Source organism: Anguilla rostrata, chromosome 14 (assembly GCF_018555375.3).
Source record: "Anguilla rostrata isolate EN2019 chromosome 14, ASM1855537v3, whole genome shotgun sequence".
Taxonomy (NCBI): Eukaryota; Metazoa; Chordata; class Actinopteri; order Anguilliformes; family Anguillidae; genus Anguilla; species Anguilla rostrata.
Window position 1 is genome coordinate 38022484 of NC_057946.1, and position 16156 is coordinate 38038639.

Here is a 16156-nt window from a genome sequence, read left to right on the forward strand (position 1 = left end):
CGGACGGGCGGCGTATATCCGTCAGAGTGGCGCGTGCGGGTGAGGGGCGGCTCCAGATTTACACCGCAGGGGTGCGCTGGAGCCCGGCCAGGCGGGGAGCCGCTGAACAGAGACACCGGGCCGATTTCGGACGCTGTCGTTTTCCTCCCGCTCAAATTGACCAGATGCTGAAGTCGCGGAAGGGCTTAATCGCACTTCCTGTTTTGGCTCTCGACAGCCATTTGCACAGTTCTCTCAACGGCTTCCCAGTGTGCAGTTTGGGAGTGTGGGGGGATCCGTCAGCAACAAACCCAACAGCTGTGACCTCACTCTGGACTGCAGATGACAGACACACCTGTTAGGGCTGGGGGTGAGGTTAGGGTTAAGGTTAGGGTTTGCTTTGTAGTTTTGTTTAGGGTTAGGGTTCGGTTTTGTAGCTGTAGGGTTTGGTTAGGGTTTGGTTTGTAGCCATAGGGTTTGGTTAGGGTTCGGTTTGTAGCTGTAGGGTTTGATTAGGGTTAGGGTTCGGTTTGTAGCTGTAGGGTTTGATTAGGGTTAGGGTTCGGTTTGTAGCCATAGGGTTTGGTTTGGTTAGGGTTCGGTTTGTAGCTGTAGGGTTTGGTTTGGGTTAGGGTTCGGTTTGTAGCTGTAGGGTTTGGTTTGGGTTAGGGTTCGGTTTGTAGCTGTAGGGTTTGGTTAGGGTTAGGGTTCGGTTTGTAGCTGTAGGTTGTGGTTAGGTTTGGTTGTAGCTGTAGTTGGTGTTTGGTTTGTAGCTGTAGGGTTTGGTTAGGGTTAGGTTCGGTTTGTAGCTGTAGGGTTTGGTTAGGGTTAGGTTCGGTTTGTAGCTGTAGGGTTGGTTAGGTTCGGTTTGTAGCTGTAGGGTTAGGGTTAGCGGTTTGTAGCTGTAGGGTTTGGTTAGGGTTCGGTTTGTAGCTGTAGGGTTTGGTTAGGGTTAGGGTTCGGTTTGTAGCTGTAGGGTTTGGTTAGGGTTAGGGTTCGGTTTGTAGCTGTATGGTTTGGTTAGGGTTAGGGTTCGGTTTGTAGCTGTAGGGTTTGGTTAGGGTTAGGGTTCGGTTTGTAGCTGTAGGGTTTGGTTAGGGTTAGGGTTTGGTTTGTAGCTGTAGGGTTTGGTTAGGGTCAGGGTTCGGTTTGTATCCATAGGGTTTGGTTAGGGTTAGGGTTTGGTTTGTAGTCATAGGGTTGTATTCTATTGTTTCTTCGACTCGTACTGGTCTATCCATACTCTACCGGTCTTTTCCACAAGATGGATTATCTACCTGTGGTTCAGATACACAAATCAGTGCAATAAACGACAAACTGCAAGCTAACACTCCTTGCAAGATAACTGCAGGCGTCACCAATTTTTATCCATGTAGTTTCTTTTTGCAACAAAACCCCAATATATTACAATCAGACTGACTCCATCTGGGCCTAAGCGTATACAAGGCTAACACTGAACACACCCTTCTTTTGACTACTGTCTGAACACATTTTTTAGTATTGCTTTCTATGTTTTGTTTTTTATTTAGTTTATATTTCTCACAGTCTGTGCATAGCCAGAACTAAGCAAAATATGGATGTTAACAATCTGCTGTAGTTCAGAGAATTGGCCGACCGAGGTAAATTAGGACGGCCGTTTGCAGAAGGGAAGTAGCTGGCGTGTGACAGCGCCATGACTTTGGGTTGTAATGTGTGTCACGTTCGTCCTGAAAGCAGTTTCTGCGCACTTGAATGGGGGGGGGGGGGGGTCATGGTTTCTACCACAGGACATGCCTGTGTGCCCAGCCACCATTAACTTCAAAATGGCCGCCATAAATAACCTGGGAGGGAAAACAAAGCGCTTTCTCCTTCCTCTTCTCTCCTCGCCGACGTACCCCGGGAAGATTTATGAATATGTTGGAATGGCTCGAGCCGGCAGTTTTTTTAAAGCGGCGCGAGTGAAAACAAATGAAACGGACCCACGGGCGGTTGGCGTGGAGAGTGATGGATCGGGTCTCCGTCGCCGATTTCCCGCTTCCTCCTCTCCTCTCTTCTCCTCGTTCACGTGCGCGCGGTCGGCAAACGGGCAGGAAAAACAAGGCCGTGAGTTCCGGAGCTTTCCGGAAAGGAGGGACTCGCCGGGGGGAGGAGCCGCGCGGACGGACGCGCGTCTGGCACGCGCGACGCTGCGCCGCGCCGGTGGGTCTTTGCCCTGCGGAACGCGCGCGGGAGCTGGCGGACGAGTAACCGAAATAGACCGGAGCCGCCGCGGGCTACTTACGCAACACCTGCATTCAGATGCATCCAGAGAGCGCTCACACGAGCACACGGCAGCGCGCAGGCGTTTCAGACGCGTCCAGAGAGCTCACACGAGCACACGGCAGCGCGCAGGCGTTTCAGACGCGTCCAGAGAGCTCACACGAGACACGCAGCGCGAGCGTTTCAGACGCATCCAGAGAGCTCACACGAGCACACGGCAGCGCGCAGGCGTTTCAGACGCATCCAGAGAGCTCACACGAGCACACGGCAGCGCGCAGGCGTTTCAGACGCATCCAGAGAGCTCACACGAGCAGGCGGCAGCGCGCATGCGTTTCAGACGCATCCAGAGAGCTCACGCGGCAGCGCGCAGGCGTTTCAGATGCATCCAGAGAGCTCACACGAGCACGCGGCAGCGCGCAGGCGTTTCAGAACACAGTCTGCTCCTCCAGCCCTCCTGTACACTCAGCCAGAGTGGAATTCATCACTGAATATTTCATTGCGAATGCACAGAACAAAAACACACAGAGACAGACACACAGGCATATGGAATAAGTTATTCTTCACACACACGTGCACACACACATGCATACACACACGCTCACGTTCACACACAAAAACAAACAGACTCACACAGACACACACACACACACTCACATGTATACCCACACAAACACATGCACCCACTCACACAGACATACACACAGACACACAGACACACACACACACACACGCACGCATACACACACGCTCACGTTCACACACAAAAACAAACAAAGCAACAGACTACAGGCACACACACATCACACAGCACACACACACACTCACTGATACACACACACATCACCAACAAGACAGCATGGAAGTATTCTTCACACACGTGCACAGACACATGCAACACACAGCTCTTTCACACAAAAACAGACACACAGCACAAACACACACTCACACAGAACACCACACAACATCACATGACCCACACAGCACAGCCCATACACAGACATACACACAGACACACATACACACACACTCTCTCTCACACACCAAACCATTTGTCTGCTGTGGCATGTGTTCCCAAGCGTTGCTCTGCCTCCTCTTCGCCTGGAATATTAATTTTATTTTTCGCCGTATCAAATTTGCCCGTGGTATAAATAAATTAAAGCCAGCAGCTGATCTGCTCCTCTCACAGAGCTGTCCTTGCGTTCCACTTAAGATAATGCTGTATCATTTCATAGATTAATGAATTTAGCCTTTATTTCACCCCCTATTCATCCTCTGTCTCAGACTCGGGGTAACCTGATGCAATCACTGCTCACTGACCTGGAGTAAACCTTAAATTGGAAGCAGTCAATCGGGTGTGTGTGTGTGCGTCTGAGTGTCTGTGTGAGAGTGTGTGTCTGTGTGAGTGTGTGTGAGTGTGAGTGTGTGTGTGCGTGTGAGTGTCTGTGTGAGTGTGTGCGTCTGTGTGAGTGTGTGTGTGTGCCTATGTGTGTCTGTGTGTGTGTGTGTGTGCCTATGTGTGTCTGTGTGAGTGTGTGTGTGCCTATGTGTGTCTGTGTGAGTGTGTGTGTGTGCCTATGTGTGTCTGTGTGTGTGTGTGTGTGTGTGCCTATGTGTGTCTGTGTGAGTGTATGTGTGTGTGTGCGTATCTGTGTGAGTGTGTGCCTATGTGTGTCTGTGTGAGTGTATGTGTGTGTGTGCGTATCTGTGTGAGTGTGTGTGTGTGTGCATGTGTCTGTGAGTGTGTGTGTGTGTGTGTGTGAGAGTATCTGCCTGTGTGTGTGTGTCTGTGTGAGTGTGTTTGGTTCTGTGTGAGTGTATTTGCCTGTGTGTGTGTGAGAGTGTATGTGTGTGAGAGTATTTGCCTGTTTGTGTGTGTGAGAGAGTATTTGTGTGAGAGTGTGTGTCTGTGTGAGTGTATCTGCCTCTGTGTGTCTGTGTGAGTGTGTTTGGTTCTGTGTGAGTGTATTTGCCTGTGTGTGTGTAGAGTGTACTGATGTGTGACGAGTATGCCTTTAATGTGTGTGAGAGAGTATGTTTGTGTGGAGCTGGTGTCTGTGTGAGTGTGTATCTGCTTGTGTGTCTCTGTGAGTGTGTTTGGTTCTGTGTGAGTGTGTTTTGCCTATGTGTGTTGTGGAGTGTATGTGCTTTGCGTATTTCCTCGTTTGTGTGTGTGAGAGAGTATTTGTGTGAGAGTGTGTGTCTGTGTGAGTGTATCTGCCTCTGTGTGTCTGTGTGAGTGTGTTTGGTCTGTGTAGTTATCTTGCCTGTGTGTGTGTGGGGCTTGTGTGTGTTTTGCCTGTTCTGTGTGTGTGAGAGATTTTGTTAATGCTGTGTCTGTGTGGTTCTACTCTGCCTCTGTCGTTCCTGTGTGAGGTTTTGGTTCTGTGTGTGTGTGTGTACCTGTAAATCAGCAGGTTGTGCGCTAGCTCTCCTCTCCTCTCCTCTCCTCTCCTGTGTTGTGGGGCTCTTTCTCCTCTCCTCTCCTCTCCTCTCCTGTGTTGTGGGGCTCTTTCTCCTCTCCTCTCCTGTGTGATCATTCTCCTCTCTCAGACGCCGTCATCATTCTCTCTCATTGATCAGCGCTTGGGTTTTTTCCCGTATTTACCGGCTGCGTGTCTGAGAGGCTCGTTTGGCTTGTTTTGGCTGGCGCGCCGCGCCCCGCCCCCCGGGACCGTCCCGCCGGTCTCCCTCGGCCTCCCACCGTGCTTTTAAGGGCCCGGGGCCGGGGCCGGGGCCGGGGCCGGCGGTCAGACGAGGCCATTATCAGGGATGCGGCGGTAGGCACTCAGGGAAAGTGTTTGTTTGGCCGAGCGTGTATAAACTGGTCCCGCGGGGAGCCCGTCGAGCACCACACACACACTTCGGGGACGCCTTCCTGTGTTTTCCATTTTAGATACCTCACTTCCTCCATATTGGAACAAATTCGCTGCTCTCTGACGCTTATTGACCTGCAGCTGAAGCTGATTTTTTTGTTGTTGTTTACACTTATCTGTTCCCTAATGCGTTTCATTGCAGGATGTGTACGCTGAACACAAGTGCTGTTTCACGAAAGCTGAATGTGCTATTTGAGGACTTAATGAATAATTATAAAAATAGGACATAAGTATATTTTAAAAATCCCAAACAGATTTATATCTTTTAAATGAAAGATGTTTTTAAATTTTAACATTTTATAAGAAGATGAGGAATACTCAGACACATCCCACTGGGGTGGGGGTTAAGTATGGATCACTGGTGTACTCTTACCTTTGTTCACGCGGTTCTTTTTGGGCTGTTATGGTCATACCAGGACTCAAATCGAAAAAAAAAGAATCAGGGTCTGATGGCCAAGGTTACGCGCCACGCCCATCAGCTTTCGCCGCCACACGGCGTGGGCTCAGCCAATGGGAACGTGCGGAGTCAGGAGGACCTTGAGGATGATTGATGGAGCAGTTAACCCCGCGGATGACAAAATGAGGTCCCGGCCCGCCCGACCGCCTCGGCTGTCGCTTTCCGCTGTAAACGTGCGAGCGACACGCCCCTCCAGCCTCCCCGCCCCTCCCCCCCCCCCCCCTATTTCACTGGCGGGGGCCCCACCCGCCCCTGTGGTCGTATGTGCTGTTGCCATGGAATCTGTTTGGCTGGGATCGGTGGTGTAAAGCAGGGCGGTGACACCTTGTTCTAGAAGAAATGCTCCCGGGAAAAAAAACTGACATTCAACCTCAACAGGAGGGTTCAATTAATCTGCAGTGTGTACGAAGGAGGTCCTGTGATGATCTGGACAGAGCATGTTATTCTTGATATTGTAGCATAACAGAATAATAACAGAATAATAATTACTGATAGTATTACAATTAGGACAGTGCTGATGTTTATGATGGTGAAAATATAAGTAATAGTAAGCAACAATAAGCAATAAGTAATCACAGCAACAATTTGTGGCATCATCGTGTGCAGCTACCGGTATTCTAAAAATGTTACGTGTTTTTGGGGGCAGTGATGGGGGTACGTGGGGGCTGCCGTGGTAACCGTCTCCCCCCAGTCTCTGAGTCCTGTGTGCTGCGGCCTGGTTTCAGCACCACGGACAGCGCCGCACCAGCAGTTCCTGCTTACGCACTCTGTCAGCTTGAGCAGCCTGCAGTCTCCGCTCTACCCTTTACACGGGCTTTCTTTAGCCTGAGTGCCACTGTAATTTATATGTGTAATGTTCTGCTTTTATAGTAATTACCCCCCCCCCCCCAACTCCCCCTCCCCTGTTGGTTCCATGTGAGCGATTATACTGTTCACCCTTGTGCCTGTACGGAGAACAAGTATTCTTGGATTCGCCCCTTCAGTTACACACACACACACACACACACACACACACACACACACACACACATACACATGCACACACACACATACACACATACACAAGCACACACACACACATACACACACACACACACACACACAAGCACACACACACACACACATGCACACACACACACATACACACACAAACACAAACGCGCACATACACACAGATGCACACACATACACACACTCACACACACATACACATGCACACACACACACACACACACCACACAAGCACACACACACACACACACACACACACACACACACACACACACACACACAACACACACACACACACACACACACACACCACACACACACACACATACACACACAAACACAAACGCGCACACACACACACACAGATGCACACACATACACACACTTACACACACACACACACACATGCACACATAAACAGTGATGCACACACAAAGACACACACATACACACAAACACACACAGACACACACACACTCTCACACACACAAGCACACACAAGCACACACACACTCACGCACCTGCGGCTCAGGAGAAACGCGGTCCGAGATCAGACGGCTGATTAGCGCTGAAGAACCTTTCGCTCGCTCGTAAAGAGAGTTCTAATTGCCCCTCCACCAGACGCTGTTATTCATGGGCCGGGCGAAGCCCCTCTGAAAGAGAGGTCATTGTGAGCCGGAGAAACGAGAATAATGACAATGCCGGAGCGGCCAATCAGAGCGCCCGCATAATTTACTGACTGCCGGCGCGGCCAATCAGAGCGTCCGCATAATTTACTGACTGCCGGAGCGGCCAATCAGAGCGTCCGCATAATTTACTGACACTAATGAAATTTGCATGTGCGGCGAGTCGGAGGGTTGAGTGGTGTGTGCGCGCTCGGGGAAAAAAAAAAAATATGATCTAGGAGAGACGGCGGTAAATTAAATCTGTTACTCACCCCCCGGGCGAGGGGCTATGACAACACTCCACCGTAAACTTCCCTTTTATGAAGTGCCGGAAAAAAAAAAAAAAAGATCGCAGTTCCGCGCTGACTGGAAGAGACCTCTCGGCGGGGGGAAAGGTAATGGCAGGTTTCCCTGTCCTTCGCACGGATCGCTTGTAAGCGCCGCGTGGCGCGGGCCGGGTCCTTGTCGTAAGGGCTCGCTGTAGTTTAAACGGAAACGGACTGCGCTGTCCTTTCAGACTTTTGGGTTAAAAACACGTCGGAGGGATCCAGTGCGCTCATAAGCTATCTGCGGTCGACGGTCCGTTTTTAAAGATTCAGGAATTTCAGTGCGCTGCGTTCATCGGTGAAATGGTGTTTTATGCCGATAGCGAGCTGTACGAGTTAATCTTCGCGTGCCTGAATCTTTGAGCGTTGACTCTTCAGTCTCATTTTAACTGAACAAAAAAAAAAAACAATTTTGTGAACTTGTTTCAGTGCGGGTGCGGTTGAGGTTTGTCATAGCCATATAGCCAGGGTGTGTCAGTATTGTCAGGGTGTGTCTGTATTGCCAGGGTGTGTCTGTATTGCCAGGGTGTGTCCGTATTGCCAGGGTGTGTCTGTATTGCCAGGGTGTGTTTGTATAGCCTGGGTGTGTGTGTTGCCAGGGTGTGTCTGTATTGCCAGGGTGTGTTTGTATTGCCTGGGTGTGACCGTATTGCCTGGGTGCATCTGTATTGCCAGGGTGTGTTTGTATTGCCAGGGTCTGTCCGTATTGCCTGGGTGCATCTGTATTGCCAGGGTGTGTTTGTATTGCCAGGGTGTGTCTGTATTGCCAGGTGTGTTTATCTGGGTGTGTTTGTATTGCCAGGGTGTGTCTGTATTGCCAGGGTGTGTTTGTATTGCCAGGGTGTGTCCGTATTGCCTGGGTGCATCTGTATTGCCAGGGTGTGTTTGTATTGCCAGGGTGTGTCTGTATTGCCAGGGTGTGTCTGTATTGCCAGGGTGTGTTAGTATTGCCTGGGTGTGTTTGTATTGCCTGGGTGTGTTTGTATTGCCAGGGTGTGTCTGTATTGCCAGGGTGTGTTTGTATTGCCAGGGTGTGTCTGTATTGCCAGGGTGTGTCTGTATTGCCAGGGTGTGTTTGTATTGCCAGGGTGTGTCTGTATTGCCAGGGTGTGTTTGTATTGCCAGGGTGTGTTTGTATTGCCAGGGTGTGTCTGTATTGCCAGGGTGTGGGTGCTCCTGTGCCCGTGTTTAGCTCCCATACGCAAAGGCAGACGTGCGCACACAAGGGTGGCTGGCCCAGGAGGTGTGGAAGACGGGATTGGCCTGTGGAAGACGGGATTGGCCTGTGGGAGATGGGATTGGCCTGTGGGAGCTGGGATTGGCCTGTGGGACACAGGATTGGCCTGTGGGACACGGGATTGGCCTGTGGGAGACGGGATTGGCCTGTGGGAGATGGGATTGGCCTATAGGAGCCGGCCCTAGCCTGGCCTGGATAAGGGGTCCCACATGACCTGGGGAGATGAAAGGGGATGTTGGCCGAGTCGGTGCTCTGACACCGCGGTCCACCTGACAGGACAACAGGAAGGAACACAAAGTCAGTCACCGTGACACCGTAACCAAGGTGTCAAGGCCTGGGCAGCCGTGTGTGCGTGTGTATGTGTGTGTTGGGGTTTTAGTTTGTGTTTGTTTTTACGTGTGTGTGTGTGTGTGTGTTTGTTTATGTGTGTGTGTTTGCGTGTGTACGTGTGTTTATGTGTGTGTGGGGGTTTTAGTTTGTGTTTGTTCTTACATGTGTGTGGTGTGTGTGAGTTTTATTTTATGTTTGTTTTTACGTGTGTGTGTGTGTGTGTGTTTGTTTATGTGTGTGTGTTTGCGTGTGTATTTGTGCTTATGTGTGTGTGTTTTAGTTTCTGTTTGTTTTTACATGTGTGAGGTGTGTGTATGAGTTTTAGTTTGTTTTTATGTGTGTGTGGGGGGGGGGGGGGGTTAGTTAGTGTTTTATGTTTGTTTTTAGCTGTCTACGTGTGTGTGTGTGTGTGTGTGCGACCCCGTGTACAATTTAAACCAGATTTAGCAGGCGACACACATTGCATTTCACAGCCGGCTAATGCAGGCAGCCCTGGTGTGTCATGGCTCTTTGCTCGAACAGAAGACCTCATGGCCGACCGCAAAGGCCTTTCCCTGCCAGCCTCATCAGAACAGTGTGAAATAAGAGCGCGAGACGTGGTGAAGTGCCGTTATTATCTGGGCCGGGCGTGGCACCAGCCCCCGAGCTCCGCCCCCTCCATTACCTGCCCCCCGCCCCGTCCCCTAAAAGTCACGGGGAGTACCAGCCACTCGCCGCCCCGAATCATCCGTCCGCGCAGGAGAGACGCTAACGCTAACAGGCTTTGGGGACTTCTAAGGGCGTGCATGGCGTATGGGGCGAAGCGAGGGAGGGAGGGAGGGAGAGAGAGAGAGAGCTTTGGGGGGGAGAGAGAGAGCTTTAGGGGAGAGAGAGAGAGAGAAAGAGAGAGAGAGAGAGAGATCTTTCAGTGGCTCCCTTTAAAACAGCTGATACTCTCAGAGTTGGGAGAGGCACCGGCATTGACCAGATAAAGCCCGTCGTTGGACAGCGCCGGTCGAGCGCCTGTCTGGAGAAAGGGCCAGAGGACCCTCCGGCCCGGCCAGACCAGAGCCGAACCACTGAGCCTCTCCGCAGCAGGCTGTGGCCTTTCACTGCACCGACACCAAAGCCTTCAGAGTCGTCCTGTGAACAGCGGTGCTGCACTGTGACTGCAACTGCACTTACAGCGTGATGTCACAGCTTCTGACACTGGGGCAAAGTCATTATTATTTTTATTATTATTATTATTAACGGTTTAACACACTGAATACGTACTAAAGAATTTGCTTCCATGTTTAGAATACCCCTTCGGTACTTTTACGACGCATAGACACGTGAGTACACACTCAGATAATTCCTCTATTTGTATAAGTCTTTCCTTCTCCTGTGTGTACATGACTGTAGGCTTGGTGTAGTTCAGAGTCCCGTGCAGGCAGCGGGCTTTATCGCGTCAGTGCGTTAAGGGCTGATTATTTTGTGACTTTGCGGGCGCGCGTCGGGCGATTAGCGCTCGACCAAATCAAAACGGAATGAAAGCTTACGAGGCGTGGCGCGGATTTACGGCGCGCGGCGTCGGGACGGGCTCGGGGAAGGCCCGCCCCCCGCCCCATTCGCCGCGGCCGTTTAGAGACGGAAAACTGGGCTCTGAGGTTCTGGATGTGTTGGGTGAATTGGGCCCGGAACCTCCTGCTGCCTCTGAGGTTCTGGATGTGTTGGGTGAATTGGGCCCGGAACCTCCTGCTGCCTCTGAGGTTCTGGATGTGTTGGGTGAATTGGGCCCGGAACCTCCTGCTGCCTCTGAGGTTCTGGATGTGTTGGGTGAATTGGGCCCGGAACCTCCTGCTGCCTCTGAGGTTCTGGAGTGTTGGTGAATTGGGCCCAGGCCGGAACGTCCTGCTGCCTCTGAGGTTCTGGATGTGTTGGGTGAATGGGCCGGGCTTGGAACCTCTGCTGCTCTGAGGTTCTGGATGTGTGGGTGAATTGGCCCGGGCTCGGAACCTCTGCTGCCTCTGAGGTTCTGGATGTGTTGGGTGAATTGGGCCGGCCGGAACCTCCTGCTGCCTCTGAGGTTCTGGATGTGTTGGGTGAATTGGGCTTGGGCTCGGAACCTCCTGCTGCCTCTGAGGTTCTGGATGTGTTGGGTGAATTGGGCCCGGGCTCGGAACCTCCTGCTGCCTCTGAGGTTCTGGATGTGTTGGGTGAATTGGGCCCGGGCTCGGAACCTCCTGCTGCCTCTGAGGTTCTGGATGTGTTGGGTGAATTGGGCCCGGGCTTGGAACCTCCTGCTGCCTCTGAGGTTCTGGATGTGTTGGGTGAATTGGGCCCGGGCTTGGAACCTCCTGCTGCCTGTGAGGTTCTGGATGTGTTGGGTGACTTGGGCCCGGGCTTGGAACCTCCTGCTGCCGCTGAGGTTCTGGGTGTGTTGGGTGAATGGGCCCGAGCTCGAACCTCGTGCCTCTGAGGTTCTGGATGTGTGGTGAATGGGCCTCGGCTCGAACCTCCTGCTGCCTCTGAGGTTCTGGATGTTTGGGTGAATTGGGCCCGGGCTTGGAACCTCCTGCTGCCTCTGAGGTTCTGGATGTGTTGGGTGACTTGGGCCCGGGCTTGGAACCTCCTGCTGCCTCTGAGGTTCTGGATGTGTTGGGTGAATTGGGCCCGGGCTTTGAACCTCCTGCTGCCTCTGAGGTTCTGGATGTGTTGGGTGAATTGGGCCCGGGCTTGGAACCTCCTGCTGCCTGTGAGGTTCTGGATGTGTTGGGTGACTGGCGGCTTGAACCTGGCCGCTGGGTCTGGGTGTTTGGTGAATGGGCCGGCCGACCCCTGCTGCCTCTGAGGTTCTGGATGTGTTGGGTGAATGGGCGGGCTCGAACCTCCTGCGCCTCTGAGGTTCTGGTTGGGGAATTGGGCTGGGCTCGAACCTCGCTGCCTCTGAGGTTCTGGATGTGTTGGGTGAATTGGCGGCCGACTCGCTGCCTAGGTCTGGTGGTTGGGTGATTGGGTGCTCGAACCTCCTGCTGCCTCTGAGGTTCTGGTGGTGTAATTGGCCGCCGAACTCTGCCTCTGAGGTCTGGGTGGGAATTGGCCCGCGAACCCCGCTGCCTCTGAGGTCTGGAGTGGGGAATTGGGCCGGCGAACCTCCTGCTGCCTCTGAGGTTCTGGATGTGTTGGGTGAATTGGGCCCGGGCTCGGCGTCGGCTCTGAACCGGGCCGCTAGCGCCGACGCCGTTAGCCAGCCGCGGCGATCCGTGAACCCGCCATCTGGATTTCTCCCCACAAATCACATTAAGGCTTCAGGCCCAGGAATACATCAGGCTAAACGAGTACTGGCTCGGGGGGAGGAGTGGGGGGGGGGGGGCGCAGACAGCCCGATGGAGAAAAATGTCTATGCAATCTCGCGGTCGGAAATGATCCGTCTCCTCCTCCTCTTCCTCCCCTTCCTCCTCCTCTTCCTCCTCCTCTTTGGCGGGAATGTACGCCGCCCAGCCGTAAGCAGCGTGCTCCGGCACGCGGGGGCGTGTCGGCTAGGCCCCGCCCCGCGTTTCCCCGGGTTACAGACAGACGGAGGGAGGGCAGGGCATCGCACACACTACAGCACACCTGCTGGGTCAAACACACATTTGTTTTGGATTAAAATCATTTTCTACGCTTTACTGATCTCGTCTGGCGCATTGTAACCAATGAAATGCTCTCAAAAAGTACGAAACCCCGCCTTCTGGTCATGTTGGCGGGCTCCATTACACCAGACATGGTCAATAGAGCGCAGAAAAGTATTTGAATCCAAAACGAACACGTACTTGACTCCGGTCTGCACAACCGACACTTCTGAACGCAGTGAGGATCGCGGTCAGGAGATTCGCGGCTCCTCCATCCGCCGTTATTTATTTATGGTTTTTTTTTTTTCCGGGGGATGCTAACGAGCTCGTATTTTCGGTCGTCTGTCTGCCGTGTTGTGTAGGGGTGTCCAATCGCTTTGGAGTCGATTGTCTTCAATTAGTTAAATGCAGATTGAGAATAATACCCTTCAAAGCGCTGATGTGCAGCAAACATTAACTGTTCTGGTTAATCAGATAACAAATAGCATGCTATGGTTTCACTACATTCGAGAATACAGAGAAAACAAAAGGTTGGGGTATATAATAATAATAATAATAATAATAATAATAATAATAATAATAATATACCCCATATTGTTATTATTATTATTATTAGTATTAGTATACATTGGCTCAATTGATCAGCGCTGGGCTGAACTGTAGACATGATCAGACTGGATATAAACTCTATGCTTCGTACAACTGGCTTACAGAGAGTGGAGGTATGGCTGGTGATGTCATTCCCTCAGATATACGCTTCTTGCTGCTGTTTGAGATATGGCTTTCAGAAAGAGTTTTCGGGAAAAAAAAGATGTTTTCAGGAATAAGTCAGAAAATGCTTTCAGACGTGGAGGCAGTCGGTTTGGACGCTGGGTGGCTGTGCTACTCTCGCTCGTAATGGTTTGATCAAAAGACGGGTGTGAAGAGCACAAAGCAGGGAACGTTCTGTGTCAGCCTTAAAACAGAGAGGTCCTGCTTCAGTTCCTCTTCTGGGCTGAACAGGGTCCCTGTCTGTGTCCCTCTCTCTCTCTGTTTCCTTTGTTTTCAGAAGATAGAAGCAGATGAAAATCTGTCAAATGTGCACACACAACACGTACACAGGACAATGACTCACACAGAGAGATACACGCATGCATACGCTCGCACACGTACACATACACACTCATGTGCACACACACAAACATACAGACACACAGACACATACACACAGACACATGCACACACGCAGACATACAGACACACAGACACATGCACACACACAGACACACATGCGAGCACACACAAACATACAAACAGACACACACACCCACACACACAAACATACACACAGACACATGCACACACACACACAAGTATGCACCCAGAACGCACGCACGCACTGAGACACAACACATACATACACACACATAAACACACACACACACACACACACACATTTGCACACCATACGTGCATATATACACACAGCAACACACATAATCACAGATTCTCTCTCTCTCTCTCTCCCCCTCTCTTGCTCTCATGAGTAACTGTAGTGTTAAATAAAGCAAAACACAAGATGGCAGGGCACATCAATCATTGTTCAATGTGTCATTATTCAGCTGAATTACTGAGGAGAAAGACAACTGAAAGTCAGGTTAAACAGAGGTGAGCTTTGTCCGTCCTGGCACTTAACAAACAAAGTCACAAACTGACAGCACCCCCAACATACGTGATATTGAGTACATCTTAACAAATATCATCTCTTTGGCAAAGGGGGGTGTTTTGAAAGTCAAAATATACCAGTTGTAATTTGAGTCATATGTTGAAATGGTTTTTTCGCATTAACAAGTTTTTTTTTTTTAAAAGACAAGCTCTCATTTTGTAGCAATAAACCATGAGTCTATGTATTCCTAATGACTCATAATAATCATTAGAACAGCATGTATCTCTACATCAGCTTTCTAAGAAACACAAGATAATAATATCCTGTCTGCTGTTTACAAAAATGAAAAGAAAGTGAAGTGACCTATCATGAATTCTCTGAAAGGAAGATGCCCACGTGTGTCCTTTACTGGGAAACCGAAAGCTATTGATCTACAGAAGCCTGAGAACGACACACAGGGCGGGCTGGTTTGTTCCAAGCAGGGGGAGGTGTTTAATATGAGCAGCCTGGATACACAGAAGGGTTCTTAATATGGGGGGGGGGGGGTTCTAGGGCCAACTGGAGCCAATCCCAGCAGACATTGGGTGATAGGCTGGAAAAGTCACCAATCCATCTGCAGGACACACACGCCATTCATTCGCACATTCATATCCCAAGGACAATTTAGACTCTCCCCCTAACCTAGCCTGCGTGTCTTTGGACTGGGGGAGGAAACCGGAGCACCCGGAGGAAACCCACAAGAGGAGAACATGCAAACTCCTCACAGAGAGTCCTTAGGCCAGGATTTGAACAGGGATTTGCTGTGGCCTCTTGCTGTGAGGCGACAGCACTACCCACTGCACCACCATGCCACCCCTCCTAGCGCTGCTACCTGTCTGTGTGCTTTATTGGCCAGCAGCAGATAGCATTGTTTTAGTTTCGTCACACCGCTCCTACAGATGCAAGTTCATTGGCCGCTGAGATTTTAAGCACAACCAATTAAATACCGTAGCTGCCCTCCAATTGTTGACCTTTGTGCACCTTATCTAAGAAAAATCTAACAACTTAACAAAAGCATCTGGAGGTATTTCACAAAGCAGGATTACTGAGTTAACTGGATAACTGCATTGAGTAAAACCCATGTTCCAGATTTGGCAGGGTTTCGAGTTTTACACAGAAAATCTGATATACTACATAAAAGCTGAAATAAATCTGTCTCCTTGCTATTATTTTGAAATGACCACTTATGGAAATAAAGTAGATACCCTAATTGACTCAACACAGGGAATGTATGGTAAAATGACATGTGTGGAGTTATGTGAAAAATTGAATTTGAATGTCTTTAGCCTAGGTGTATGTAAACGTATGGCCTCAACTGTGTCAAGCTAACTCTGTAATCCTGCTTCATGAAACAGGGTACTGTTCATTCAAGACTCAAACTTTGTTTCTATTTTTTTCTTCTTCTGTTACAGGTCTTCAGGTGATTTTCCCAGAGTACCTGCAGGAGAAGTTCGTCCAATCAGCTCTCAGCTACATCATGTGCAATGGCGAGGGGGAGTACGTGTGCCGCGACAGCCAGTGCATCTGCCAGTGCGCCGACGAGTTCCCACAATGCAACTGTCCCATCACCGACATCCAGATCATGGAGAACACGCTCCTGGGAATGGCGGAGTCCTGGGCGGCCTCATACAAGGACTTTGAGAACTCAGGTGAGATACAGACTGACCCGAGATCAGTGGTTAAAAACAGGCCCCAGGCTTGTAAAGTCAAGTCAATCTTGTAAAGTCAAGTCAATCTTTATCATCCCAACCTGAAATATGGGCACCGGCTGACTTGAGATCAGT

At 50.7% G+C, this 16156-nt stretch overlaps 1 protein-coding gene across 1 annotated transcript in view; it reads left to right on the top strand.

Moving 5' to 3' along the window:
- The window catches only part of brinp1 (bone morphogenetic protein/retinoic acid inducible neural-specific 1), a 113016-nt gene that overhangs the window by 85593 nt on the left and 11267 nt on the right, over positions 1-16156 (top strand). Inside the window, exon 6 of the mRNA XM_064308183.1 lies at positions 15785-16021. Within this exon, the coding sequence (XP_064164253.1) occupies positions 15785-16021 (237 nt within the window). The remainder of the gene's footprint in view (positions 1-15784; positions 16022-16156) is intronic.